This window comes from Apiospora aurea (assembly GCF_038362705.1).
Source record: "Apiospora aurea strain CBS 24483 chromosome Unknown utg000005l_segment0_segment0, whole genome shotgun sequence".
Taxonomy (NCBI): Eukaryota; Fungi; Ascomycota; class Sordariomycetes; order Amphisphaeriales; family Apiosporaceae; genus Apiospora; species Apiospora aurea.
The window spans coordinates 92,340-117,891 of record NW_027117392.1 but is presented as its reverse complement, the minus strand read 5'-3'; the positions used below and the strand labels follow the sequence as shown (position 1 = coordinate 117,891).

Sequence of the window (25,552 nt, the reverse complement as noted above, 5' to 3'; positions counted from 1 at the left end):
AAAGAAGCGTTTAATACTTAATAAAAATAAAAATAAGGGTTTATTAAAATAGAGGGCGATTAATAAAAAGCGTTATAATATTTATAACGAAATAAGTTATAATACGTAAATATATAAAAAGGATATAAAATTAAATAAGAAATTAAATAGCGAGTAGTTTTAATTAATTTTAATCGTTATAATTAAATTAATTTATATAAAAAAGTCGAGAAATAAAAAAAGTATATCGCTAAATAATATACGTCGCGTAATAGTAAACTACGTTATTATTACCTTTTAAAAATATATAAATTAATATATAAAAAGTGTAATTAAAATAAAAATTTAATAAAAATCATTATTTTTAACTCATTATTACAGTGTTACCTCTATTCAGCCGTCGCCACGGAATTTCTAAGATGGCACCACGCACTAGAAGGTTAAACCACACGACAGGGCGGCCATCTTTCCCAGTCGATACCACCTCGCAACGTAACACCACTCCTGCCGCTCTACTAGCGAGAACACGGATCCCACCTCATGCCGCGCCCCTGCCTGCATGCTTCTGTCCGTACACTCTGAGAAGTGATAACATCTGCATACCCAGAGTCTGAAGCAGGTGAACGGAGTTACGGAGGAACGCAGTTACTGCCTTGGGAGATTTAGGACCTACGTGGAAAGCAAAGAGGTAGACAAGCGAGTTCGAATAGTAGATAACGGAAACCTCGGGAGGCGTCTCCTTGCTGCTCATCGTCTTCGCCCGTCTGGTCTGTTTGGTTTTCTCGGCCAGGGCAGAGGATCCGCTTGTGTGGTGCTAAAGACGGCAACTCGGGAGCCACCCCCTTTCGACATTTCCAGTATTTGAGTCCTAACTAGGCTATGGCCATCACCTGTCTCGCCCACTGCCTGTTCGTTACGTCGTACGCTGCCGTGGGGTATGGCCCGACCGCCTGACCCGACGCCTCCCAAACCGAGCACGGTCTGGCCCGACCTATCTCGCCGATGCCGTGTTTCTGACTCTTGTACCACCGTTTCGGCCCTTGAACTACATATCACCATCGTTCGAGCCGGCAAGGCGACCTCTCATTGGCAAGCACAGGTTTCGCCAGCGTCAAATTTCGGCCGATATTGGGCTGGGTGGTCCCTTGCAGCCAGGTACTGTAGCCGTCGAATTGTGTGATTCCGCTTGAACGGATCACACTTAGCCTATAATGGACGAATCCCACGGGAGCATCGTGTAGACACTTTGCGGCACATATACCCGATATAGCATTCACCTCACAGCGTCGCTCCCAACACGCAGGTGCCAAGGTAAGGCATTCTTGAGGCCGTTTGACAGAAGGTGTATTACCACAAGTTGGTCGCCTCACCACCCAGTCGGTAACCCTCCCGGTCGCATCAGCCAGCTCAAAGGAGTGGTAGACTATATATAATTGATTGGTGCAATCTACTTTTTGCGCGGCTGACAACAGCTCACTCCAGCACCATTGGTCGGAGGATCGTTCTGCACGCTTTTCATGCAAGGGAGCTGGCAGATCCAACGCAGGCCCTTGGCAGTTCAGCAAAATCGAGCCAGATTGGGACAACGGCCAGCCAAGGCCAAGAACCAAGGCCTCGGCTCGCGGGTTCCTTCAGCGATTAAGCATGGCCAAGGTGCCGGTGCGATGCTTGCCTGTGCTTGGGTTTGTGGCCAAGCCGGGAGCGACTCAGCCACCAGGAAAGCTTCGACGGCACTGCCAACATCACGGTAGAAAGGCGTGGTTATCACGGCTGGGAACACCAAACGCACGTTCGCGACAACAGCTATGGCCCAGAACGGATTTGACTTGGAAGGGCGTTTCCTGCCCTACTCCAGACGATCCCGCTCGCTCGTTTCCCCATGTTGGGGCCCCAGATTGCAGTGTCGGGTGACGGCCCGCCCTTCAATTTACCCGGTCACTTGGAGCCAATCAGCCCTCCCACCGCCCATGGGGCAGCGGTCCTATTCACGGGGGGAAAACGTACAGATTACTTGTGCATGTCTTGGCAAGACAGCAGGGGTCAGAGTCTCAACGGACGGCACCCATCGTATGAGCTGTTTCGTCCGACACCATGGATACTCGGCATGCCAGCGGCTACTTACTTTATACATAACAAGCGCGATGGCTCGCCCTCATTCCCTACTCCTCCTGCAGTGTCGTCTGATACTCCCATCCCATCCCTCGTATACCTCCTGGAGTACCGCTAAAAGCAAACATACCGAGCGTCGACAATGGCTGTTCTGAACAAGGGACATGGGGCTGATCCCCTCATCGCGACCATCGTCGCGGGGGATAGGACGCCATGGTACAAGAAGCCCAATCTGCGATTTCTATACCTCTGGCTCTTTATCTGCTGTATGGGTGTGGAGATGACTTCGGGATTCGACTCCCAACTCATCAACGCCCTTCAATTCTCTCCTCCTTTCAACAGCTGTATGTACAGCCCATGCCACGAGAAACAGCACCTTATACTAGTTGCGTGATTGCTGACGGGACTCAGACTTCGGCGAGGCACACTTGGATGCCAAGGGAAAGCCTGCCATCAAGCCCGACATTCTGGGATTCATCAACGCTTGCTACCAACTCGGGTCGATCCTCGCGGTTCCAGTAGCCCCATGGCTCGCACAGCGCTTGGGTAGACGGTGGTCGATCATGATAGGGTCCTTGATCCAAGCTCTTGGGGCGCTCCTCCAGGGTTTCGCTCAACATGGTAGGGATGATCCCTCTCATTGATGGAAATGAGCCGCGCTCTAATACCCGTTCTTCTTGCAGTTGCCATGTACATCATCGCCCGCATGATCCTCGGCTTCGGTATCCTCTTCTGCATCATCTCTGGTTCCTCTCTCATCGGAGAGCTCGGTCACCCGAAAGAGCGTCCCACCCTGACTGCTTTCTTCAACGCATCCTACTTCCTCGGTGCTATTGTTGCTGCTGCAATCACCATTGGGACCGTCGAGATCGTCGGTGATTGGAGCTGGAGGTTGCCATCGCTGCTGCAGATTGTCCCTTCTCTCCTCCAAATCTGCACTGTCTTGTAAGTAGGCTGCACAACGCCTTTGCTTGCGGGTGCTGACTGGTCTCAAGCCTACTCCCCGAGAGTCCTCGTTATCTCGTTAGCAAGGACCGCGACGATGAAGCGATGGCTATACTAGTCAAATATCACGCCGAGGGTGATGCGCAATCTGAGCTTGTCCATGCTGAGATAGCTCAGATCAAGACGACAATCAAACTCGAGATGGAGAACAGCAAACAATCTTGGACCCAGCTCTTCGCCACCGCCGGTATGCGCCGCCGCGTGTTCCTCTCGGTCTTCATCGGACTCTTCACCCAGATGTCGGGCAACACTCTGCTTTCGTACTACTCCAACGTCTTATTCGAGAAGATGGGGTATACGTCCAAGTACGCCAAGAGCAGGATCAACATTGCCAATCAGTGCTGGAGTCTGATCAACGCCACCGTCATCGCCGTCTTCGTTGCGAGGTTCCGAAGACGTTTCATGTTCTTGCTTTCGTCAGCGTCCATGTTGTTTGCATTCCTGGCCATGACTGTTTCGTTTGAGAGGCTGCAAGAGGCCGTCGATGGAGGATTCACCAACTCGGCCGCGCAGATCTCGGCGTTGTTCTGGTACTTTGCTTACTCGCCAACCTACAACATCGGTAACAACTCGTTGACCTACAGTAAGTCCTCCCCCATTTCCGGAGAAGCTCACTTTAGTCTATGTTGCTGACAATCTTTGCAGCTTACCTCGTGGAAATCTGGCCATATGCTACTCGATCCCGCGGTATCGGTGTCCAGCAGATCTTCGGCAAGCTCGGTGGCTTCTTCTCTACCTACGTCAACCCGCTGGCCATGGACGCCATCGGCTGGAAGTTCATGGCTGCTTACACTGGCTGGCTCGCGTTCGAGAACATCTTCATCTTCCTGTTTTATCCCGAGACCTACGGCCGGACTCTGGAGGAACTTGCTTTCTGTATGTTCTTACTTGTTTCTCTACTGTTCTTCGTGGCAATGCTGACACAATACTCTCCCTCAGTGTTCGAATCCGATGCACTTGTGGCCCAGCAGACCGAGGCTGTCGAGAAGGTCGTCCACAACCTCGAGCACGACGAGCCCAAAAGCGGACCTACCGTCGCTCACCACCAGGTCTAGATATTGCCATTTTTTGTTCAGCAGCTCAAGGAGCCACCAGTCGGGTGGTTTTCATGGACAGGCTTAGTCATGGCCTATTCATAATGTGGAAATTTTCATAAAGGGGTCCGTCGTCGTTGTCGGCTTGGAGTGTGCATATGTACCGCTATATAGCCTTGGTATAGTCAATGAAAGCTGATATCATATGTCAAGATCTTATCCCCTCCTCTTTGTATTGTATACTTGATGATTTATTTAAATCTTGTAGCTGGGTATTAAAGCGTTTGGTTGCTGACCCTCATTGCCACATCGCATGGACTGCCGGGTCATATACTCGGGCTACTCCGGACCCGGATGGGATAGCTATCAATTCAGGCCTGCATTTGTCCGCAATCTTCCCGGAGGAATCCCCGAAGACATCGATTCATGACGGTGAAATGATTATCCTGCCAAGACGAAAAAATAAAATAGAAAAATAGAAAATAGAAACGCCGCCGCATTTTATTATTATTCTTTAATAATCAAAACAGAGCAAATAATCGCAAATATATGGACCCAAACCATGATATTATGCTAGACAGTTTGGGAGACCCTCAATGCAGGATAAATCATTATCAAGAACCAGCCGAAGGGAGAAGATCGGTTGCTACGACATTCGAATCAGGCCCCCTAGTCGCAGACTGTGGCTGACCATCGCCGGTCACGTGCTGCACCAGCCGGGCTATAGCGCTTCAGGAAATCTTTACATATACCAGATGAGAATATGGAAGCCTTCTGAGGTCCACAGTCTTGGCCTGGGAGACTGCTGAAGCCAATCAGTCCTCAATTCGAACATGGGCCGAGACATACCACTGGATATGTGCTGTTCTACTTCTACAGGAGGTCGCAAACAAACGTCACAAACAGGTGTTCATGCATACAAACAGGATTTGCGTTCTATGATGAATAAACTACGGATGTAATACGTTTATACTCGAAAAAAGGTGGCGGGTCTTACTTTTATGTAAGCCACATCGGGTTTGGGCAATACGGTTGTTTGTGGCTTTTCGTGTCACAAGGTTTGGGTCACAGAGGCAGCCGCGGTCACAGAGCGATCGACAAATGATTGATTGATCTCTGATGGGCTGAGGACACGGGCTCTCGATAGATTGCAGTACATGCGCTACATGTACGTACCAGATATTTACCACCACCACCCGACCGGCGACAACCGAATGCCGGCCGATTCAATTTGGTTGGAGTCGGGTGGCCTGACTTCGTTCGGATCTTCAAATTTGTCACCAACGAAGCGCTGCAACGGAACGATCAAACATAACGATACCGCATGCTGACTCGAATTTGTGGATCTGATTCGAGGGGTGTCCTCAACAGCAACAGTTCATCTCATACTTGGGCAATCACAGTTGAACAACAAGCTTGCTTGCAGGCGCACTCGACCCCCTAATTCCCTCAGCCCAACCAACCTCGGCGTATCGGGGACCACCCACTTATCGACCCACCTCGCACCTCTAGGTACCCTGAGATTTGCACCACTTTAAGGAAGGGACAACTCGTGACCATGGAACATACATAGGGCAAACCAGTCTTACCTAAGCCAGCTTAAGTGGTTTGCTGGCAGGCAGATAGATCCGTTCGGGTCACTGTAGATGCTTCACATAACGGCCCCGTCGCCCCTGCTACTGCCTGCTACTGCCTGCTACTGCCTAACCGTGATATGTAGCGTCCTGCTCCATTCTGCCGGCGTCATTCCACCCCCACCAACTACCGGTCTGGGTATAAGCGGCCATCACCTGCTGCCTGCTTACCTGCTGCCTGTCTGCTTTACTAATCGAGCCGACTCCAGGTCAAAACAAGGGATCAAACCCGATCTGCCCTGATTGCTCACTCAGCACTCAGATGCACAATTAGAAAAACATCGGATACGTGCTGTTTAGGTAACCTTAAAAAAAAACAGTCACCTGCATGATTACCTAACCGACCCTTTCTCCGTCGCCTGTGCCGCGTTGGGTTCTGGCGGGCTAGTGTACAAGTTCTGGTGCTGACAGTTGCCCCTCCCTGACAGCCTGAGTCCCTCCCCTGCTCCCTGGCAAAAGCCAAAGCCAAAGCCCACCCTGCACCTGAGCCGCTGTAGGCGGTAGCCACCTAGCAGTAACCTAGCGCCTGGTTGCCTATCAGCACTATCGTTCCAGTTCCAGGCCCAAGTCCCCGTCCCCAGCGCAGGTAACCACCGCCATCTCCGGTGACGCATCCATCGCATCCTATCTATCTCATCATCCATCCTCCATCACACGCTCCCTTTCCGCCTTCCGTTGCGTTACAGATCCTGTGACTCGCATAATCCCTCGAGTTTCGGCTTCTCTCTCGCAAAATTTGTCCTCCTCTCCAAACTCAAACCCACCCGAGCCCATCCTCCCCAAACAACAAACTCGACCCTTCCATCCCGCCGGCTGTCTTCACGGTATTTGCTCGTCGCTCGCTGACGGGCATCTTCCTGTGAGGCACCACCCTGTACCGCCGACAAGATTCCTCCCATCACGAGGAAGCGGAAGGCGGCGGAGGCCAAGATAACGGACTCGTCTTCCTCGTCGGCGCCAGACACCTGCAACAAACGACGAACCGCTGCACTCCAGCGCCAGAATCCAGACCCTGCACCGCCCACTCCCGTCACCGGCATGGATTCCGACGAAGACTTCCTGTCCACTGTCAGTAGTGATGACGATATCATGCTCGACGACAGCGAAAACGATGACATATCCAACGGCGATGGTAAGTACCATTTTCTTAATCATTTTTATCCTTTCGTGACGTTATTTGTGTCTGCCCTGCTCCGTCCCATCCCCATTTCCCCGTCGATGCCCGCAGCCGGCCGACCTGTCATGGTTTGGGTGCCCAACAAGGCGGGCCTGGTCAACTGCTTTCCGTGTCTTCCAAAGCAGCTGTCGTACCATATTCATTGCATCACCTGTTGCTGCGATGACTAATGACTTCGGTTTACAGAATTCGATGACGCTTTCGACGAGGATCCCGATGACGAACCGGATCTGGGACTGCAGAAGCAGAAGACGCCAGTTGCCTACGATGTGGGCTACAAAGTCTATAGTCCGGGCGACATCCAGAAGCAGCAGGAGGAGATGATGAACGAGGTCAACATGATCCTGGAGATGTCCAAGGAGGATGCCGCCATCCTGCTACGACACTTCCGCTGGAATAAGGAGCGCCTGATCGAGGACTTTATGGACAACTCGGACAAGGTGGTCGAAGCAGCTGGCATAGTGACCAGTGTCGCAAACCCCCGAAACTCGAAACATTAGACGGGTTCATGTGCGATATCTGCTGCGACGACGACGAAGGACTGCAGAGCTTTGCCATGAAATGTGGACATAGGTACTGCGTGAACTGCTACCGCCACTACCTGACCCAGAAGATTCGGGAAGAGGGCGAGGCCGCCAGGATCCAGTGTCCTGCTGAGGGTTGTTCGCGTATTATTGATGCTCGATCCCTTGATCTACTCGTCACGCCGGAACTCTCGGGTAGGTACCAAGAGTTGCTTAACAGGACTTATGTGGAGGACAAGGACACGTTAAAGTGGTGCCCCGCCCCGATTGCGAAAACGCGGTCGAATGCGGTATCAAGAAGAAGGAGCTCGACAAAGTTGTGCCGACCGTAGCGTGCGTGTGTGGATACCGATTCTGTTTCGGATGTATCCTCAGCGATCACCAGCCTGCCCCCTGCGAGTTGGTAAAGAGCTGGCTTAAGAAGTGTGCAGACGATAGCGAGACCGCAAACTGGATCTCCGCCAACACGAAAGAGTGTCCTAAGTGCAACTCGACTATAGAGAAGAACGGCGGATGCAACCACATGACTTGCCGGAAGTGCAAACACGAGTTCTGTTGGATGTGCATGGGCCTGTGGTCCGAACACGGAACCAGCTGGTATAACTGCAACCGGTTTGAAGAGAAGAGCGGTACGGACGCTCGCGATGCTCAGGCCAAGTCCCGCGTGTCCCTTGAGCGATATCTGCATTACTACAACCGGTACGCCAACCACGAGCAGTCGGCACGCTTGGACAAGGACATGTATACCAAGACGGAGAAGAAGATGGTCCAGCTCCAGTCCGCCTCGGGCATGTCTTGGATCGAAGTCCAATACCTTAACTCGGCATCCCAAGCGCTGCAGACGTGTCGTCAGACTCTCAAGTGGACGTACGCCTTTGCTTTCTACCTCGCTCGGAACAACCTGACAGAGATCTTCGAGGACAACCAGAAAGACCTCGAGCTCGCTGTGGAGAACCTGTCCGAGATGTTTGAGAAGCCCATTGCGGAACTGGCCGACTCCAAGTTGAAGGTCGATATTATGGACAAGACCGCCTACTGCAACAAGCGCAGATTGATTCTGTTGCAAGACACAGCAGAAAACCTCGCCAACGGTATGTCATTCAAACTGTGAGCTCGGAGTCAAGTGCTCCCGGCGATTCGGTGTTCATTCAGTCACTTCCCAACTCCCTCCCTCGGCCGTCCTTTGATAGAAATTTGATGGTTTCCTTCTGTATGGGTTCCTCTATCTTCTGTTGCTTGTCATGCCTCCATTGGGGTTGCTATCAACAGTTGTAGCCAGTGCCAGTGCGCTGATGAATTCCGAACCCGTGCGCGCAATATATTCTGTGTATGTCGACTAACTTTTCGTGCCAATCAGGCCGATGGACTTTCAACGTTGATCTGAAAAACGGGCAAGGTGGACGACAGTAAAGCCCGTGCAGACCATAACACACTGCTAGAAATGACTGGAAAGGGGGCTAGAATTAAGTATATCTGTAGCGGACAAGGCTCCTTGGCCGGGGGAGCCTACATTGGTAGCGGGCCATCATAGATTTCCTTCAGGCATTGACGTCTGCTACATATTTTGGGTGTGCGGTTCACTCAAAGGAGCATGCAAGGCTGGCACATGGGTTTAGCGAGGTTACGGAGAATTAGGGGCGTCCTGGGCGTTGTAGCTATCATTCGCTTCCTGTACTATGAGCGCGTTTTCAAACTTGACTGGTAGCATGCAGATTTGCCAGCTGGGGATGGCTTTACGATAGAAATCTCATTTGCACACTTCGTTTTTTTATCATACGCTATGCTGTAGTCTATGACCTTGACCTTTGTGGCCTTGGCTGGTTCAATCATCAGCCCAGAACCTTCTCCGCCAGAGAAACTGAACCTCAACATTAGCGAACGCGTTTTCCACGCATGAGGGAATGGTATGGGTGGTGATATCTTACCGTTGGTTCCGGTGTTGTCGGGCTCGACGTGGGCCTCCTTGACCTTGCCATCCTCAATGACCAAGGCGTATCGCTTGCCACGCATGCCGCCAAAGATGGCGGGGGCGTCAAAGCCCAGGTCCAGAGCACGAGTGAACTCACCAGTAGGGTCGCCCAGGAATCGGATCTAGAGAAGTGGGCAGGAATGGATTAGCACTGGCGGAGGTAGAGAGACGATTGGCGTTCATGAGGAACACCGTCATCAACTTACGCCAGAGTCTTTGACGGGGTCCATCTGCTCGTGCCACGCGTTCATGCTGTTTTTGGTCATGTCAGCCAATATGTTTCACTTCTCATATATATTGTAATGGTGAGAAGAAGAGGGGGGAGGGGGAAGGTTCGAGAGTACTCACACGAAGGCATCGTTGACGCTGACGACGACGACCTTGCCGCCCATGCCGAGGATCTCCTTGGTCCTGGGGTGCTTGATGTAGCCGGGGACGTGCTGCTGGCTGCAGGCGCCCGAGAAGGCGGCGGGGACGCCGATGACGAGGCCCTTGGTGCTCTTGAACTCGTCGAGCAGGTTCACCTTGTTGCCGGGGAGGCCTCGCACAGGCACTCGAGGTTGGGCAGGGAGTCGCCCACTTTGACCAGGGCGCGCCGCGAGGCGTGGAAGCTGCGGCTCGCGGTGAAGGCGGGGGCGGCCGCGGCGACAGGGGAGGCGCGGGCGGCGGTGGTGGTTAGGGCGCGGAGGGCGCGGAAGGCCATGATGGTTGGTGGTGAGAGTGCGGGTGGTGCTTCGTGGGTGTGTGAGGGTGGAAGGTGGAAGGAAGCTAATCGGAGAGGGTATCGTCAATGGTGATGGCTGGTCGTTGACGTTGTTTGTCGGATGTAGGTTGGGGTTTGGCGCCGGAGCTCTCCTTCAGCTAACCTAGCTGTGTCTCGGACCTGAATTGAGCTGGGATGGGGGTGGATGACGACATAGCAGGGCCAATTGGGCCCGGGGCGGTGGGCTTGCACACTGTGTTTCAGACGTTCAACGGTATGGTGGAAGACAGTGGGGATAGGGGAGAATTGTGGCTTGGAGGCACTGTGCTTGGTTGCTTTAGTTTAACGTGGGGTGGGTTACTGTACCCTGTCAGGTACAAGATTTCAAGATTGCCAAGTTGCTAGCCAACCTACCGATGCCCTGTCCAACCCGCCAACTCTAATCCCACTGCAATGATGAATTCGGAGGCAATGCAGCTGCCCGTGAAGATAGATTAAGCGGCCATCAGAGAGACATGACTCATCAAATGCAGTTGGTGGGTGAGCTCGATGGGCTTCTGAGCCTGGCAAGCTGGCAGGATTATCAATACTCGTCGTGGCTGGCTGACAAGAAAACTCCACCAGCAGACCACCTAGGAGTCCCATGATATGCGGATCCTCCAGCAATCTCGATTCTACCTCCTTGGCAACCTGCCAATGGCAATGTCCACTTCCTCCCTGATGATACACATGTGGACGTCTACAATTAGTATTTGGCGCGATCCTGAGCTACTTAAATCCCTATACCGGGGAAGATGGCAGTGACCAATAGTCTTGCCGCGCGTATATATCAGGTATGCTATGTCAGTTGGCATGCTTCGTTCATGGATATATCTTATGGTATCTAGAGTTACACTCTAGGAATCTTCTCGGCTACATGATCTGAACAACATGCTGCCTCTGCCTTATGAGTGATGATAAGTGTCCCTTTGGTATCGAATAGTATTAACAAAAAAGAAGAAGAAGAAAAAGGAAAAAGAGGAGGGAGTTGACAACCGGGACCTGTTCCTACCTGAAATAAATAAGGCAATGGGCGCAGTGATTCGATGCAGAGAGTATATGTGACTGCTCAACATATATAGCCACCGGATTCTGCGAGGTTGGTTTTGAGCGGGCCATACTATATATGCTTGTAATCCCCATCGGTGATAGTAGGGGGCATGGGACCGTCACTGTTGCAGCCGCTGGTGACTTGCATGGCACGCAAACAACGGTTGAGTGACCTGGCTGGCCCTGTAAAGATCGACATTTGCTTCGAAAGCTCAAGTCTTCTTTCGTATAATGTGATGTATGCCTGACTGTTGCTTGATATTGTTTGTCTCAAGCTTCTGAGACAAATACTTCAGCCAGAGAGCAGCGCGCGTATCAGAAATATCAATACACAGGCAGTCCATTGACTGCTCTCACAGTTGAGCTCTTATACACAGGATATACACGAACTATTTTCGGTGTAGATTCCATGTTTACGACGGGGTATATGCTGTTGCTGGCTCGGAAAAAGATGGGAACTTCACGACTGTGAGCCCAATGGTGCCCCTAATGCAACAAAATCATTTGCAAAGAGACAGGTGCCATGAACGGAAACATAGAAGGTGAAACCTGGCCCGTTGTGAGTATTGTTACTTGGAAGCCAGGCTGTCATGCCCCTTTTCGAACATGAAGCTCCCTACTTTCAGTCGGGATCCAGGCAGCATTGTTCTCGATGTGGGATTGGCCAAGGCAAAACATTAAATTCTCGTTTCTTTCATCTTGGATTTAGCTTCTGTGAGTACAGTCAACAGCCATGGCAAGAGGCTGTTCCCTTGGGCGAGTTCGACCCCACCGCTTCAGATTATCGTCAGGGCGATGGGGTGACTCAACCGGACTTTTCATTCCTTGCCTTAGGTATCGACCTCTTCTGCGTACGTGGGGCATTGATTGCTCCTTCCCAGTCTTGTAATCTCAAGGCACACTTTTCAGCCTACCACCACCTCCGAGTTCCTCCGCATCATCCCGGGCATTCCTTTGTTTTCCTCCTACTTGTGTAAACCTATTTGTCTGCCATCCTTCCCCCTCCAACAACTTGCCTAACGGCCCATACACAATCCACCATGACACGCCAGCTGGTCAGCGTTCGACAAGTCTCGCACTTGCAGCCGCTGACTTCGAGTGCCAGCTTGCTCCTGGCCGATGTCGATGGCTGGAAGTGCGCGATGAAGAAGGGCACCGCCGAGGTCGGTGATCACGTTGTCTACTTCGAGATTGACTCATTCCTCCCCGTCACCGACGACCGTTTCGCTTCACTCCGCCAGCTTAACACTTACAATGGCAAACTCAGCACGCGCGACGGCAGATTTGGTTTTCATGTCAAGTCCACCAAGCATGATGACGCCCTTTCCCAGGGACTGATCATGCCCCTCCGCTGCTTCCCCGAGATCACCAGCGCCATTGCCGAGCTCCGCGAGAACAACACTCACGAGGAGACCATGCAGAAGGTCATGGGCATGAACTTTGAAGACAAACTGAACGTCTTGAAGATGGAGGATGCCACCACCGCCAGAATTCAGCCATCGGAGAACTCCCTCGGCCCGTGCCCCTCGTTCTTCCCCAAGACGGATATCAAGCGAGTCCAGAACTGCCCCAACCTGTTCACCGCCAAGTACAAGGATGCGGTCTACCAAGAGACAGTCAAGATGAACGGATCCGCCGAAACCGTTTACTTCATCTGCCGCGACTCTCCCCTCTACACCACCCTGCCCCCTCTAGAGGGCCGCGCCGACATGCCCGAGGGCCGCATCGGCGTCTGCACCCGCAAGCGCGACCTCCCCGACAAGCCCGGCTGCCTCTTCTGGGGCGCCGCCATTTACTACCAGCTCCCAGAGAAGCTCGCCGCGCTCGGCAAGAGCCTCGCCATCCAGGGCGAGCTGTGCGGCTCCAGCATCTGCCAGAACCGCGAAGGCTTTCCCGAGGGCAAGCACGACTTTTACGTCTACCGCATCTTCGACATTGATGTACAGGAGGCCTTGGGCCCGGCCGAGACGGAAGAGATGGCCGAGCAGCTGGGGCTCAAACATGTGCCTGTGAACAGCTACTCCCGACTGCATGACATCGCCGCGAGCAACGCGGATCTCCTGCAACGAGCTGAGGGGGTGGGATTCTATGGAAAGCCGCGGGAGGGGCTTGTGTACAAGAACGTACAGGACGGCCGCAGTTTCAAGGTGATCTCCAACGCATACCTGGTTAGAAACGGGGAGTAGAAGTGGTGGGTGGAAGAGTATCTCATCATCCGCTTCTCTGCAAGTAGCTCAGGGGGTGGTTACTGAAGCACCGCGAGTCCTTGGAGGATCAAGGATAGCTACACAAACAGCACATCTGAGAGATAAGGGAAGTTTCGACGCTTTTCTTTTCACAACAAAGCATTGAGTTCTCAGGTCAATACAATGATGCAGCCCTGTATTTCTCTGATTATGAATACTTCACTGCGTTGATACAACTATGACTGATTGCATCGGTTGGCCTTTGCTTTGTTACTCCTGCCACACATGTCTGCCTGTTCTGGCTAGCCCAACATGATCCTTATTGCTCACTTTGCATCGCTTTTGCGAATCCCATGTGCGAGAATTGTATTCATAGCGTACGTACCGTCTCGTGGTGATTCCCGCAGTGGTACATACTTACGCCAGAGCCCAAATAAGAAAGGGTAATTTATTGCTGACTTGCAAGAGGGACGGACGGGTCCAGGGCGGAAATCATGTCGTTCTTGGAGCCGTTCATAGGCAGTGGCACCGGGTGTGACACATCACCGCCCGCACTATTGCTAGGAGAAGGAAGCGAGTGTTTCTAAAAGAAGATCACGGTTGATACTGGGGTACAGGGTGACGGGTAGGTTTTGTTTTTCAGAACCTTTTCGTGTGCCTGCTCTTTGCTTATTTTGGCCAATTGTAGGACCAGGTATCTCGCAAGTAGAGTTGCTTTTTGTCTCGAATTCAGTGTACCGAAATCCTCCGATCTACCCGTGTGAGACTGTACCGGGCAATCAAGGTTACATCTTGCATACTGCAGAAGCAAACGCAGGAGCAAAGACTAAAGGGGCCGGCAACCTTGAGTTAGGCACATCAGCCATCCCTCAAATACATGGCCACAGCTACCATCCATCTCCCTCAGGCTCCTGCTGACTTTCATGTCGTAACCGCGCTGTAATTGTTTAAATTCCTGGCGGCTTTCTCATTCTCGCATCTGTTTTTACCACCTTGGCTTGTACTGTCATTACGAACGGCCGTGGCAATGACACAAGCAATCCTGCCCGCCTTCGCCACGGTAGAGCAGAATGCTGCTCAGCTGGGCAAATAAGAAATCGTTGGCCTTCCCATCGACCAAGATCTCCTGAAGATCCTGTCGCCCGGCCAGGAGGGGGCGGCTTTTGGCGGGTTTGCCAGCCGAGTCCACGAAGCACGGCCAGACGATGACTACTACACGGTGGTCAGCAATAAGGAAGAGGAGGTGGTCGAGCAGCCAAGAAACCCGGCGGATTCGATCGAGCTCGTCGATATCGACTCGGACCTGCAATGCGAAGACTACCCCTTGCAAGGTCACGTTTTGCACCAAGAGCCCCTCGTCATGTACATCCCCTCCTTCGTCAAACCGTCCGAGGCGGCGCACATCATCAAAACCAGGTATGTCAAAGGCTCCCCATCTCAGGGCCCTCCTCCTCCGCCACCGCGTCGTTTGCCTGACAGCTGCTCCCGCCATAGCGAACCCGGTTTCGGCCCCGCCTACGTCGAATACGCAGGCAAGGCCACGCAGGACCAAGAAGCCCGCCGCTCCGAGACCTCGATGCCGCCGCGCGACGCGACGGTCCGCTGCATCGAGCAGCGCATCCGCAACATCCAGCCGAAGCGGCTCGAGGCCCTGAGCGCGCAGCGGTACCGGGCCGGCGGCTTCTTCACGCTGTACTACGACTACTTAGCGCAGGCGGGCCGGCCGGACCGCGCCTCGACGCTCAACGTCTACCTCGGCGCCAACTGCACGGGGGGCGGGACACACTTCCCGCTGCTGCCGCGGCCGCGGGACCGGGCCTGGTGCGAGTTTATCGAGTGCGACGCGGCCGAGGAGACGGAGGGGGTGGTGTTTAAGCCGATTCCGGGGAACGCGATTTACTGGGAGAATTTGAGGGAGGACGGGACGGGGTACGAGCAGACGCTCCACCAGGGGCTGCCGATTGAGTCGGGGGTCAAGATTGGGATGAATGCCTGGTCTTGGATCTTTCCTGGGGCTGGGTAGAGAGGTAGCTGATGTAGCTGGCATTATTGCTTGGTAGATACTAGATGAACCTCACTGTACTTAGCCTACTAATATCACCGTGAAGCACACTACGAGTCTAGTGTGCCACTTCCGAGCGTTTACGTACTCATATGGCATCATCATCACATTTGTATGCAAAGATCTAAATTCATAGAGCTGCTTCCTTGATATTATGTGTTCCCATGCAATGAGTTAACATGGAAAAGGGCTCAGTCCCATAAGGCCGAAGTATGTTCTCAGTGTCGGGTCAGACTGAGACAAGGGCTGCCTTAGTCATCCATCACTGCACCTTATCAATGGACTACGTTGAATATGGTTCTTCATTGGCCAAGTAGTCATCATAATCAGGCAGGGAGAGAAACCTTGCTTATTCACTACCTAGCGCCCTTTCAGACACAAGTACATATAGCCACTAGTTACCACTGATCAGATAAACAACCCCCTTGTATATATATATATATATGTATGATTGCTCTCCTGTAAGCTTCCCAGTCCCCAACCTTCTTCCACCAGAATCGAGACGCTCTCTGTCGAGGGCCCACATCACACCATCTAAGGGCAGAGGTTGATTCCGGAGGCGATGTAGCCACCTCCCCAGATTCGCGGGCCGCAGAAGACGGGAGTCCCGTTGACGTCAAAGTAGGGCGTGGCCTGGCCCATGGCCGCGCAGGCGGTGGAAGCGGCCTGGGCGATGGTTGGCACAATGCCCGGCACCGTGACGGTCACCGGCATAGTGACGGTTGCGGGAGTGGCCGCCACTGCAAAGGTCACAGCTGGTTTGGCCGGCGCGGTGACGGTCGCCGTCACGGTTCTGGTAAATAACAAAAAACGTGTTATCGATTGTCATCAAAGTGCCCCTCCCACATGCCCTGCGTGTTCATGATGGGATGAATTTTAGGGGACCAAAGGAGAGCGGAGGGGGAGAGATAGAATGAGAGAGGTGGACGGGTAACAACGAACAGGTAAGTACTTACGTACGGCCGCTGACGGAGGAGCCTCCGGTGGAGCAAGCCTGGGGGCCGCGGGAGCCGGAGGCCTGGGAATGGGAATGTTGAGGGGGGTCCATTGGGCGCTGGCGCCTCCAAGGACGGCGAGAACCGACGCAAAAGTACAGGCGTGCATCTCGTTGCTTACTATGGGGATGCTGGATGGAGAAGAAGGGGTTCTAAGTGGTGGTAGTCGGATCGTCCGTCTGTGATCAATGTAGAGGCTTTTGGAGTCTATGCAATGGCAAAGGTGCGACCTTATATGTCTTTGCAACTATCGGTTCATGCAAATACCATCCATTGGCAATAGTAGTCTCGTCTTCAACAAGCAGGGGCCGTGGGAGCAGCTCTGGGTGATACATGGAAATTGCCTCTCAGGTTTTAATACACAGATAACTGTACCTGCATAGAAAGCAAGAGAAATTCTAGGGGAAAAAGCCCGTCGAGTGCAATAAACCCAACAAACAATACTGACAATATGCATGACGCAACAAAACCCGGGTTCCCGGCAGCGACAGGATAGATACTTTAAGCCGTGTCGGTTAGGCGTCTGCGTTAAATTTAATCCCTAGAGTTGGCCGCAGCGGACACGGCACGGAGCGACCCGCGAATAGGGGTGAGTTAAGTTTAATGTTTTAAAAAACAAAATTAAAAACGAATGTTAATAGGGTTAATAAGAATCGAACTAATTTTTATTTTTTATTTTTACTCCTTTAATAATATATTAAAAATACACTCGTATTTATTATTAAAATATAAGCACTTTTAATTTATTTAATAAAAAATATATCTAATAATTATTTTAAGTTATTACTTTATTTTATAAAAACTAATAATATCTTTAAAAATTAAATATATTTATTAATGCTATTAAAATAAAATTAAAAACGAATATTAATAACGTTAATAAAAATCGAACTTATTATAATCTTTATTCTTTTTTTCCACCCCTTTTTAACCTTTCTACCCGCTTCCCCGCTCCCCGTATTTCACGTTTTTAATGCATTGCTTTGCCAATAAGAGTTCTAGGTTAGTCCTCTGGGTTCTCAGATGCATTCACAGTAACCTCGGGCCTTATAAGGCTGATATTGATTCCACGCTTGCTGACGTGATGTATAGAATTACGGTGACTTCATTAGCGAATGGGCAATCAATCTTGGCCGAAGAAGGTTTCAAGGTGTTAGCAGATTCAAAGGTTGCGCACAATACCTAATAATTCCAATACTTGTATGCCAAAGCTTGAAACTGCCCTAGTGTTGTCCGGCGTGCGGTGCATCTCGTCAAGATGCAGGCATATACAGTTTCGTGGCGAGTAGGTGGTGATGGCACGACTACAATTTCTCACGTATCCCATCCAGCAACGAGGAATTCTTCTTCCGTGCTCATCAACTACCAACGTACCATCAACCTTTACTTCTCTCTTCGTACCTGATCTGTATCTCGTCATGGCACGCTCAACTATGCGAGTAGGCCTTGCCCACGCTATCACGGCGGCCCAAGCCGTCACTGGGCAGTTTGTCCAGAATCCGTACGTTGGCGCGCAAAACGCCATGCCAGCCGCCGCCCAGGTGACTGGCAACGGCTTCTTCAAAGACAACCCCTTTATCCCAGCCGACCCTGCCGGGGCTGGCGGTACCCCTCCCATGATGGGTGGCATGCCCCCTGCGGATGGTAGTAACCCCACGAACGGTGGTATTCCTCCTATGATGGGCGGTATGCCCACTTCAGACGGTAGCAACCCTCCCACTAATGGCGGTATCCCTCCTATGATGGGTGGTATGCCCCCTACGGATGGCAGTGCACCTCCGATGGCTGGCGGCGGTAGTAACGGCGGCAGCTACAACGACAACAACCCATCTGGGAACTCTGGAAACTCGTCTCCTCCGGCACAGTCCGGAGGCAACCAGGGAGGTAACCAGGGAGGAGGCTTTCCGAACATGGGCAACTCCGGTATCAACCATGGTCACGGTGGTTCATCGCCCCCTCGGCCTGCGGCGTCCCGGACCAGCACACCTACGCCTTCATCGTCGACCCGCCCGCCATCGAGCCCGTCATCTCGCAACTGACCGTCAAGTGCTCGACCGAGTGTCCGTTTGGCCACGGCCAGCCCTTCAAGACGGAGACCGGCGAGGTAAGCCTTCTGTTCTCTTGCGCACACACTCATCCATCTCCGTGGGTGTATCATCTCGAAGCAGCAGGGACTAACGTATGGCGTTATGACAACACATACAGATCTTCCAGCTCGCGTGCGGCAAGCGCCACGGCACCAAGATCATCCACCGCGACAACCAGGCGACCATGATGGACTGCATGAACAACTGCGGCAAGCTGATGCACTGCGACAGCGTCGACTACGACATCCACCGCCGCATCTGCTACTACAGCAACCACAAGGCCGAGCCGACGCTCGAGTCCGCCCTGTTCGCGAGCGCCTACTCCATGGGCTGCGGCATCTGCGGCGACGAGCACGGCTGCAAGGCGGGAGGCAGCATGGCGCGCAAGAGCTTGATTGGTTGAGTACTTTCTGTACGGGATCATGACCAATCGACCCATTATGGTGTTGATACATATTAGGGGCCTGTTTGTTTGAGGGAAGGAGGTGGCGGTTGTTGAACGGGCTAGCAAGCGAGGAGGTGCTTGGCGCAATTTCTATACGGATGCTGCAGCGGCCCCGTCATGGCAGTTGGAAGTAGTGCCTGCACTTGCAAGGGAACCTGCCTGTTAGTGCTTACTTGAGTTACCGAGATTGTCAATAGAGAAACTGTATCCTGCGTGTTGACAAGGGGCAGAAGGGGTTTCTCTCGTCTAATAAGTGTCAAGCATCCCCACGCCACTCTGTGCCATCCGCTAACTAGACCCGATGCCTGCCATGCTAGTATTATTGTCGTGGGGCGACAAGAGGATTACACGAAGGCCCGTGTGCAAATATGAAGCTGCGACAGTCATGGCGGTCATTCTGACTTTTCACCTTGGTGAGACACTGTCAGGGGACGACTGTGATCGACGACCAAGTTGAGTCAGACAGACAGAGATATCTGCCAAAGGTGGGCCTACAAATTTCCATCAACAGCCGCTTGTCAACGACCGACCGCTTGCTTCATTTCCCCCCACGTTCTGTCAACATAGGCTTCGATATATCGACTTTTATCACAAAATGAAGCCCACGACCATGTTGGCTGCCATTGCTGGCATTCTCGCCCCAGTCGCTTCAGCTGTACCCAGCCCATCGCGCGTGGCCGGGCGAACGGCCACTGGCTCCGGCCCTCTGGGCCTCCTCACGGTGGACGACACCCATCGCTTCTTCCCGGCCCAGGCGATCAAGATCAGCAGCGCGTCTTCTGCCCCCCCAATCAAACGGGACCGACCCCGAGGGCCAATGCCTCACGGTGAGTACATGAAACGGCACTTTTCCCTCTTCCCTTCCCATTTGCCCAACGACGTGAAAACGGGAAAGAGCTAACGCCAAACGACAGCCCACTGCGGCCAAATACGACGACTGCGCCGCCGCTATCGGCAGCCTCCAGAGCTACCCGGGCAACGTGACTGTCCAGGCCAACCTGTGCTACAACTGGTGGGAGGGCAGCTGCCTGGTGAAGGTCTGCTCCGTCTCGGGCTCCTTCACGGGCAACGCGGCCCACATCGCCGGCACCATGACGACGACGCTGCTGGGCCCCTGCGCCAAGGCGCAGGGCAAGAGCGGCGTGGACTCGGACTGCGCCGCGGTCGACAGCCGGTGCGGGACCTACCGCTGGTGGTTGGCGCAGTACGGGGGCGAGTACGATTTGCCTGCGTAGGTGGTGGGATGGAGAAGAGCAGGGGCATACGATGCCTCGTAAGGTGAGATGGAAGCGGATGGTGCAATGAGGGCGACCACTTAGGCCTGGCGGTTGCAAAGAAGGCATGTCACTGAAATCATGCCCGATATATCCGACGAAGGCTGTATTATGCAACTATAATAGGAGTAAAGCCGAGAGAAGTATCGGCCACCTAAGTTAGGATCCAAGTCCGGAAAAGCTACATAACCATCCTTGCAACCCCTTTCCCTTCATTCCTTCCTCGCACAAAGAACGTGAAACCAGTAGGGGAAATTCTCTGTTGTAAGAATCGTCACAGCTCAAACACTCTCAGTATGACATCTCTGCTTCTTCTTCATCGAGCTCCATCTCCTCTTGTTCCTGTTGGTGCTCTCCTTCTTGTTCATGCTCATGCTGTTGCTGGTGCACTTGCTCGTGCTCGTGCTCGTGCTCGTGCTCGTGCTCGTGCTGCTGTTGTCCCTGTTGCTGCTCTCCTCTGGCAACGCGGAAAGCCTTCTGAAGAATCCACCGCAGCTCAGGCGCGTGGAAAAGGAGGGCCGCTCGGTCGCTGCCGTACTTCTCGTCGTCCACGTCTCCGGCGGTGACCCAGGCATAGGACTGGTAGATCTGCAGCCACAGCGGGACCTCCTCTTCCTCGGGGTGGTCCACCTCGACGACGAAGCAGTAGCGCCGTGCCGGTGGCCAGGACGGGACGGACTCGTACTCGTAGAAGCCGGCGCAGCGCACGATGTTTCGGACGACTTGGCCCCTATAAAATCAATATACGTTAACGTCATGCCAGCCTGCGACTCTTACTATTTATTGTTCATAAAGAGGTAATCGAACATTATGCCATGGGCTTGGGGGTTGGCAGTTTTTCTACACTAAAATAAAAATAGAATAGAACGGTGAGATAGACTTACGAGCACAGGTGTACCATGCGGACGACAGCGTGGAGCGCGGACTTCTCCCCCTCGAAGATGCTGCAGCTGGGCACCTCCCATGTGTTGGGCACGTGGAGTCGTTGCAGGAGGAGGACCTTGTCTCGTTGGGGGTTGAAGACGATGGCCGATACCTCGAGGGGCTTCCGGGTCATGGGATTCAGGAGTTCGAAGATCGGGATGGGCAGCTTGAAGGCCGAGACGCTCTGTTCGTAACTGGACCGGATGTAGAGGACCTGGGTCCGGTAGGCGTCGCTTCTGATCTCGACGATGTTGTCGTCGTCGTTGTAGTCGTCAGGCTCTTCCTCGCTGGACTCAGTGGCCTTGGCCTCCAGCTTGGTGGGAGTGGGCTTGGTGGGAGTAAACTCGGTAGACGACATCGTGAGGATAAGGAAGAGGAGGGAAACAGTTACAGTCGCATGGGTTGTCGTTGAATTGTTGTCGTCGAGATACCGCGTAGTCAGGGAAACTGAATGTTGGTTGACAGGTGGAGTTCACAGGTTAACTGTACAAGGGCTGGCTAGCTATTTCGGTGTAAGCCTCTGGCTTGGTATCGTGGGAAATGTGTTGTTGTTTTGTTGACGATCTTTTTGGTTCTGTGCTCACGACCACGAACAAAACACAAACGATAAGAGAAAGTGATCAACAATAGGAATCAGCAAGAGCAGAAAAGCAAAGCAAAGCAAAATCAGCACTGCTAGCTTACGTGTTTTTCGTGGGGACATGGATATATGTCTACAATGACCCGGGCAGTCACACGACCTGGCTGGCTGTGGAATATCTACCACCATACCCAAAACTCACATTCAATACGCATCTCTTTCACCGATGAGAGAATTTGGTGGTGATTATGGGTACAATGTTTATTTCATAGCCCATGCCAGCCCATATCGTTATTAGACTTATATTGAAAGTCACTGGCAATTCTGTTGGTCAAAATTAGGCACGAAAAATTATCAAATCGAAAGATTGAAATGAATGTGCAGGCTGGGTGATAGTGTGTCTAAGTATGAGAGAACGTCACAGCCAGGCACAGAATGAACCGGCAGATGTAGAGTATTACGGTCCTGCCACCGGTCCTGCCACCGGTCCTGCCTTGGGTATTGTACTTGAGTGCCGATGGGGCCCCCCGGGAATTTAGAGGGAGCTGATGGCCGGATTCTGCCAGGGGCCGATACGGCCGGGCCAGGCCGACCCCCGACGCGCCTACCTAAAATTAACCACGCGCTCCTGTAGGGATAACATTGAATGCCGTGGACAATCATCACATGATAAGGCAGGGTGAGAACAATCAGATGGCGAGACCTCTCTTTAGATCTAGAACTGGGCAAGCGTTCTCACCCCGTCGCATGCATGTTGAGCGTTTGCATTGACAAGCAGCACTGACCCCTGGCCTACACCCCGCCAAAATAAACAGCTTTATGACGTTCAAGCTGCCGGCATTGACCTGCCTGCCTTCTTTTCCTGTCCTTCGCCTCGACAACTCCGCGAATCAAAGACGGGAATAGATAGACCACCCTGTGCAGATCCGGTATATGCGTCCGCTTTAGGCAAGCATGTAGATTGACAATAGCTGATTGTGATGCGCCCGCCTTGGGGAGGGGTGTGGTTGTTTCCTGTCAACTGTGTGTGCGAACAGGCCCCCCTCGACCCATCATCAGCCGCTAGACTGGAGAAAGAGAAGCCTCAAACAACCGAACAGCACGCGGCAGTTGGCATCACCCCTGGCCTGGCCCCAGAGTCGCATCGTGCATTTTGGTGTCTGCTGCACACCATGTCATGCCAGCATGCTGCCATCCATGGGCCCCTAACAATTTCCCGCCACCCACACGTTGAAACATACCCGTTTCCATTGGGACGCTTGTTGGTGGTATGGTAGTGTAGTGCAATATCCCCTATTAGCCGACTGCTACATACAGAGATCAATCTATTCTATATAATGCAGCCATGATCATCCCTCCGTACCTCCATCCCCTTCCCCTCAAGGGCTTGCTACTCCTGATCTTTCGTTTCGTTTGACTTGATTGCCATTCTTTCTCTCGCTCTCGTCCTCTTCCCCATCCTTCCCCCAGGCCTTTGCCATCCGCAACAGCATCATGCGCGGCCTTCCGCTCGTCGCCTCGGCCCTGCCCCTCGCCGGCCTCGCCACCGCCTACCCCCGCGTCGACGGCCCCGCCGCGCAAGCCGCCGGCGTCCCACTCTCCAGCCGCGCTGCCGGTAAAACCGTGATCCCCAAGGACTCCTTCGGCGCCTTCGACACGCACTGGAGCCACAACTACCCCTGGGGCACCGACCACAACGGCGGCGCCCGCATGAACCCGTCCAAAGTCTCGACCGCCAACCACGTCCTGACCCTGACCGCCTCGCCCGCCAGCGGCGAGCCCCCCGCCACCAACGGCGGGCAGCAGTACCCCGTGCACTACCTGTCCGGCACCGTCTTCGCGAAGCAGCAGCTGACCGTGAAGCCGGGGGGCGGCTACGACCTCGAGGCCGACTTCAAGGCGCCCGTGGCCAAGGGCACCTGGCCCGCCTTCTGGCTCACCGCCGTCAAGGGCTGGCCGCCGGAGATCGACGTCGCCGAGTGGAAGGGCTCGGGCAAGATCTCGTTCAACACGTTCAACACGAGCAGCCAGGTCGCGGCGCACGACGTCACCTACCCCAGCCCGGAGGACGTGAGTACCATCATCGTCGACCACTATTGGGATACGATTTGCTGACATCTCCTCTTAAAGTGGCACACCATCCGTGCCCAGATCCGAACGGCCTCCGCGACGGACGTCTGGGTCAAGTTCTTCATGGACGGTGGCGAGATCACCACCCAGTATGGCAAGAACTATGTCAACAGCGCATTCTACCTGGTGAGTCCCCTAAATGGTTTCACATACTCTGCTGTTTCCTCGACAACTAACATTTCTCCTCAGATCATTGACCTGCAGATGGAGGGCTCGTCAGGCAGTCCTGGCCCCAGCGCCGGGACGACGTTCCAGATTCGCAATGTCCAGGTCACCGATTATAACCCTTGAGAAGGAGGGTAGACATTTGATTCACGAGCAAGCGCAAGACGTCATTTTTGTATATAATTCTGGTCACGGTATATATCAACCACGAATCATGGGGTTCGGCAGAGTTACCCGTTTAATCGCCAGTAGCTATGCGTCTCTTTGGCATTCTGGAATTACGTATCCTTAATAATATATGCATGTAAGGTCATTCCTGTAAGTGACGCGAACCACATCTCAGCGGCTCAAGCAGAACCCCTCTGCTTCCATAATCTTCACGTCCTTGTAGTAAACCCATGCCACAACGTTGATAGGGTCCTCCGATGAGTCCATCTGTATCAGAGTAAAGACCGCCATTCGCGCCCATATCCTCGGCCACCGCCACCGCCGCAGCCTGCTGGTGCGCTGCGTCAGACCCTCAGCGGAAGCTTCCCGACCAGGCCCCGCGGCGTGAGCCCATGAGAAACAGAAGGCGAAATTCATGACTACAGTCCAGACCATGACCGGCGTGGCCACGCAGGTCCACAGCAGGCCGTACGCGTCGTAGCAAAACAGAGCCAGCGGCATTGGGACCACGAGTCTCGAGGTGCTGGGCGCCGTAATCAATTTGACATTCAGCATCAGATCGTTCCAATAGTGGCTCGGCGCCCGCAGGCAGTTCCAGAACCCGAACAAGGTGAGGGCGAAGACGAGTATTTTGCAGCACATGATGCCAATCCGTTTCTCTAGGTCTGCCACCGCCCTGCGATGTGTGGCGTGCAGCACGAGAGAGCCGACCACGACAGGCGGAGGCCGAATCGTTATATATGGTTTTGAGAGCAGTCTCCATTCCTCCCATACGCTGATAATGATGGTGGTAATGGCGACATGACAGCCGTAATAGACCAGGCAGAGAGGGTCGCATAACATATTCTCCATCCCCATCCAGGGATTAGAGTTAGGCTTTCTAAGTAAGGAGAGATTCTGAGCCCATGCCAGGAGGCCTATGAAGAGAAGGACGCGCGGATAGTAGCGGCAGGAGAACACAAATTCCAAAAAGCGACAGGAATTGGTGTACGGATTAGAGACGGAAGGCTTCGTAGAATCGGGGTACCGAGACCCGTCTTCTGCCGACCCAAGCCCTCCATCTTTCTTCTCGGATTGGCAGTTTTCCATGGTAGACGGCTGCTGCCGTGGTCTGTCTCTGGCATAGAACGTGGCGACGAAGAATAACCAGAAGAATTGAGAAGGTGAGAGTGAGATGGAATTTATAGCATGTTTGTGGGTAGCCCCCACGACACGAATCTGTTGTTGGAACCGATGTAGGAGGTGGCGGAGCAGGAACCAGGGGTAGTACGTGCTGCGCCGTAAGCGAGTGATATGTCTGTCTGTCTGCTTGG

At 53.1% G+C, this 25,552-nt stretch overlaps 11 protein-coding genes across 11 annotated transcripts; 7 read left to right on the top strand and 4 right to left on the bottom strand.

Annotated features, from left to right (window-relative positions):
* Nucleotides 1-2,230: 2,230 nt before the first annotated feature.
* Nucleotides 2,231-4,148, top strand: PG986_006633 (major myo-inositol transporter iolT; the record flags this gene model as incomplete). Its single annotated transcript, XM_066842855.1, has 6 exons — nucleotides 2,231-2,432; nucleotides 2,500-2,709; nucleotides 2,772-3,033; nucleotides 3,084-3,676; nucleotides 3,739-3,969; nucleotides 4,033-4,148. The coding sequence occupies 6 exons, from the start codon at nucleotides 2,231-2,233 to the stop codon at nucleotides 4,146-4,148; spliced, it is 1,614 nt and encodes a 537-aa protein (XP_066698967.1).
* Nucleotides 4,149-6,799: 2,651 nt separating this feature from the next.
* On the top strand, nucleotides 6,800-8,573 carry PG986_006632 (E3 ubiquitin-protein ligase; the record flags this gene model as incomplete). The annotated part of the gene is made up of 4 exons (XM_066842854.1): nucleotides 6,800-6,893; nucleotides 7,125-7,399; nucleotides 7,549-7,657; nucleotides 7,702-8,573. The coding sequence occupies 4 exons, from the start codon at nucleotides 6,800-6,802 to the stop codon at nucleotides 8,571-8,573; spliced, it is 1,350 nt and encodes a 449-aa protein (XP_066698966.1).
* Nucleotides 8,574-9,291: 718 nt separating this feature from the next.
* Nucleotides 9,292-10,134, bottom strand: PG986_006631 (peroxiredoxin (alkyl hydroperoxide reductase subunit C); the record flags this gene model as incomplete). The annotated part of the gene is made up of 5 exons (XM_066842853.1): nucleotides 9,292-9,320; nucleotides 9,388-9,553; nucleotides 9,638-9,683; nucleotides 9,780-9,955; nucleotides 10,012-10,134. The coding sequence occupies 5 exons, from the start codon at nucleotides 10,132-10,134 to the stop codon at nucleotides 9,292-9,294; spliced, it is 540 nt and encodes a 179-aa protein (XP_066698965.1).
* Nucleotides 10,135-12,263: 2,129 nt separating this feature from the next.
* On the top strand, nucleotides 12,264-13,409 carry PG986_006630 (DRB0094 family RNA ligase; the record flags this gene model as incomplete). The annotated part of the gene is made up of 1 exon (XM_066842852.1): nucleotides 12,264-13,409. The coding sequence occupies one exon, from the start codon at nucleotides 12,264-12,266 to the stop codon at nucleotides 13,407-13,409; it is 1,146 nt and encodes a 381-aa protein (XP_066698964.1).
* A 186-nt stretch (nucleotides 13,410-13,595) lies between these two features.
* Nucleotides 13,596-15,432, top strand: PG986_006629 (uncharacterized protein; the record flags this gene model as incomplete). The annotated part of the gene is made up of 2 exons (XM_066842851.1): nucleotides 13,596-13,605; nucleotides 14,531-15,432. The coding sequence occupies 2 exons, from the start codon at nucleotides 13,596-13,598 to the stop codon at nucleotides 15,430-15,432; spliced, it is 912 nt and encodes a 303-aa protein (XP_066698963.1).
* Nucleotides 15,433-16,005: 573 nt separating this feature from the next.
* Nucleotides 16,006-16,519, bottom strand: PG986_006628 (uncharacterized protein; the record flags this gene model as incomplete). The annotated part of the gene is made up of 2 exons (XM_066842850.1): nucleotides 16,006-16,264; nucleotides 16,428-16,519. 2 exons carry the CDS (start codon nucleotides 16,517-16,519, stop codon nucleotides 16,006-16,008), a joined length of 351 nt encoding a protein of 116 aa, XP_066698962.1.
* A 1,380-nt stretch (nucleotides 16,520-17,899) lies between these two features.
* Nucleotides 17,900-18,956, top strand: PG986_006627 (uncharacterized protein; the record flags this gene model as incomplete). Its single annotated transcript, XM_066842849.1, has 3 exons — nucleotides 17,900-18,215; nucleotides 18,359-18,570; nucleotides 18,672-18,956. 3 exons carry the CDS (start codon nucleotides 17,900-17,902, stop codon nucleotides 18,954-18,956), a joined length of 813 nt encoding a protein of 270 aa, XP_066698961.1.
* Nucleotides 18,957-19,593: 637 nt separating this feature from the next.
* PG986_006626 (uncharacterized protein) lies at nucleotides 19,594-20,233 on the top strand (the record flags this gene model as incomplete). Its single annotated transcript, XM_066842848.1, has 2 exons — nucleotides 19,594-19,829; nucleotides 19,894-20,233. The coding sequence occupies 2 exons, from the start codon at nucleotides 19,594-19,596 to the stop codon at nucleotides 20,231-20,233; spliced, it is 576 nt and encodes a 191-aa protein (XP_066698960.1).
* Nucleotides 20,234-20,563: 330 nt separating this feature from the next.
* PG986_006625 (uncharacterized protein) lies at nucleotides 20,564-21,554 on the bottom strand (the record flags this gene model as incomplete). Its single annotated transcript, XM_066842847.1, has 2 exons — nucleotides 20,564-21,002; nucleotides 21,157-21,554. 2 exons carry the CDS (start codon nucleotides 21,552-21,554, stop codon nucleotides 20,564-20,566), a joined length of 837 nt encoding a protein of 278 aa, XP_066698959.1.
* Nucleotides 21,555-23,270: 1,716 nt separating this feature from the next.
* Nucleotides 23,271-24,197, top strand: PG986_006624 (concanavalin A-like lectin/glucanase domain-containing protein; the record flags this gene model as incomplete). The annotated part of the gene is made up of 3 exons (XM_066842846.1): nucleotides 23,271-23,846; nucleotides 23,907-24,032; nucleotides 24,096-24,197. 3 exons carry the CDS (start codon nucleotides 23,271-23,273, stop codon nucleotides 24,195-24,197), a joined length of 804 nt encoding a protein of 267 aa, XP_066698958.1.
* Nucleotides 24,198-24,410: 213 nt separating this feature from the next.
* Nucleotides 24,411-24,881, bottom strand: PG986_006623 (uncharacterized protein; the record flags this gene model as incomplete). The annotated part of the gene is made up of 1 exon (XM_066842845.1): nucleotides 24,411-24,881. The coding sequence occupies one exon, from the start codon at nucleotides 24,879-24,881 to the stop codon at nucleotides 24,411-24,413; it is 471 nt and encodes a 156-aa protein (XP_066698957.1).
* Nucleotides 24,882-25,552: the final 671 nt, after the last annotated feature.